Source organism: Eimeria mitis, genomic scaffold (assembly GCF_000499745.2).
Source record: "Eimeria mitis Houghton genomic scaffold, Emh_scaff7922, whole genome shotgun sequence".
In the NCBI taxonomy this organism is placed as follows: domain Eukaryota; phylum Apicomplexa; class Conoidasida; order Eucoccidiorida; family Eimeriidae; genus Eimeria; species Eimeria mitis.
Genome location: NW_013575819.1, coordinates 277 through 1,700, shown reverse-complemented (window position 1 = coordinate 1,700; position 1,424 = coordinate 277). Strand labels below are relative to the sequence as shown.

Here is a 1,424-nt window from a genome sequence, read left to right as displayed (position 1 = left end):
TGGTGCTGCTGCTGCTGCTGCTGTCAGCAGCAGCAGCAGCAGCAGCAGCAGCAGACAGGCTCCGAGATGCACCCAAAACCCCCAACCACTTCGCCAATACACTCAAACCACCGCATGCAACGAAACCCTTCACTGCAGCAGGACTGCCCCGCTGCAGCAAACCTGAAAAAACAAAAACCCTAAACCCTAAACCCTAAACCCTAAACCCTAAACCCTAAAACTTAAGCCCTAAGATTGTCTCAGCTTGAACATATATAGCGTTGCACTGCAACGAAGATGTAACCAACCCCAGGGTATACAGTCTAGGGTTTAGGGTTTGGGGTTTAGGGTTTAGGGTTTGGGGTTTAGGGTTTGGGGTTTAGGGTTTACGTACTGATGCACTGCAGCTGCAACGCCTCGGGAGCTTGCGGCAGCAACCCCACCAGCTCCTTCGCCTGGGCCTGCAGCACACAAACCCTAAACCCTAAACCCTAAACCCTAGACCCTAGACCCTGGACTCTAAAGCTTAGAACGCGCCTGAAACAGCCCTCATGCTGCGCTGACACCAGTCAAGGGTTTAGGGTTTAGGGTTTAGGGTTTAGGGTTTAGGGTTTACTTCAGTCTTCAGGGCGAGGGTTTCAACAGAGACAGACGGGTCCACGCCAAACACCGCAGCTAACATATGCTGGAACTTTCCCGCTGCGCACACACAAAACCCTAAACCCTAAACCCTAAACCCTAAACCCTAAACCCTAAACAACTCGGAATGGTACAGATAGGGAAGGGAGCAAGTGCCTTGAATATCAGGGTTTAGGGTTTAGGGTTTAGGGTTTGGGGTTACGAGGGTTTTTGGGGGGCTGCCGGATGGTCTTGTTTGCTGCGCCTGGCAAGGAGGAGCTCTGCTGCAGTTTGCTGCTGCTGCTGCTTGTGCTGCTGCTGGTGCTGCCCGTGCTGCTGCTGCTGCTGCTGCTGCTGCTGCTGCTGCTGCTATTTGCTGCATGAGAAGCTGCTGCTCCAGTGACGCCCTGCTGCCGCTGCAACAATGACTGCGGCCGCTGCTGTTGCTGCTGCTGCTGCTGCTGCTGCTGCTGCTGCAGCTGCTGCCGCGGTGCCCAGGGCTTGGGTCGCTTGTCGCCCCCAAAGAACCCCGCAGCAGCAGCAGCAGCAGCAGCAGGTTTGCTGCTGCTGCTGTTTGAAATACTGTTGGGGCCTCGCAGCAGGCGCTGCTTCTGCTGCTGCTGCTGCTGCTGCTGCTGCTGCTGCTGCTGTCGGGCCAAGGACTTGCCCAGGGGCTTGCTGCTACCCCCTCTCCCACTGCTGCTACTGCTGCTGCTGCTGCTGCTGCTACTGCTGCTGCTGCTGCTGCTGCTGCTGTCGCCGTCGTCTCCACTGGTGTAGTGTGAAGCCGCAGTGACCTTCATGAAGCTGTGTTCGCTGCTCTGCTG

The 1,424-nt window shown here is 56.5% G+C and overlaps 1 protein-coding gene across 1 annotated transcript in view; it reads right to left on the bottom strand.

The window, feature by feature from the left end:
- The window catches only part of EMH_0093170 (uncharacterized protein), a gene marked incomplete at both ends in the record, with an annotated part of 1,812 nt that extends 412 nt beyond the window's left edge, over window positions 1–1,400 (bottom strand). Inside the window, 4 exons of the mRNA XM_013501953.1 lie at window positions 73–162; window positions 374–440; window positions 596–678; window positions 821–1,400. Of these exons, the coding sequence (XP_013357407.1) occupies window positions 73–162; window positions 374–440; window positions 596–678; window positions 821–1,400 (820 nt within the window). The remainder of the gene's footprint in view (window positions 1–72; window positions 163–373; window positions 441–595; window positions 679–820) is intronic.
- Between the last annotated feature and the right edge of the window lie 24 nt (window positions 1,401–1,424).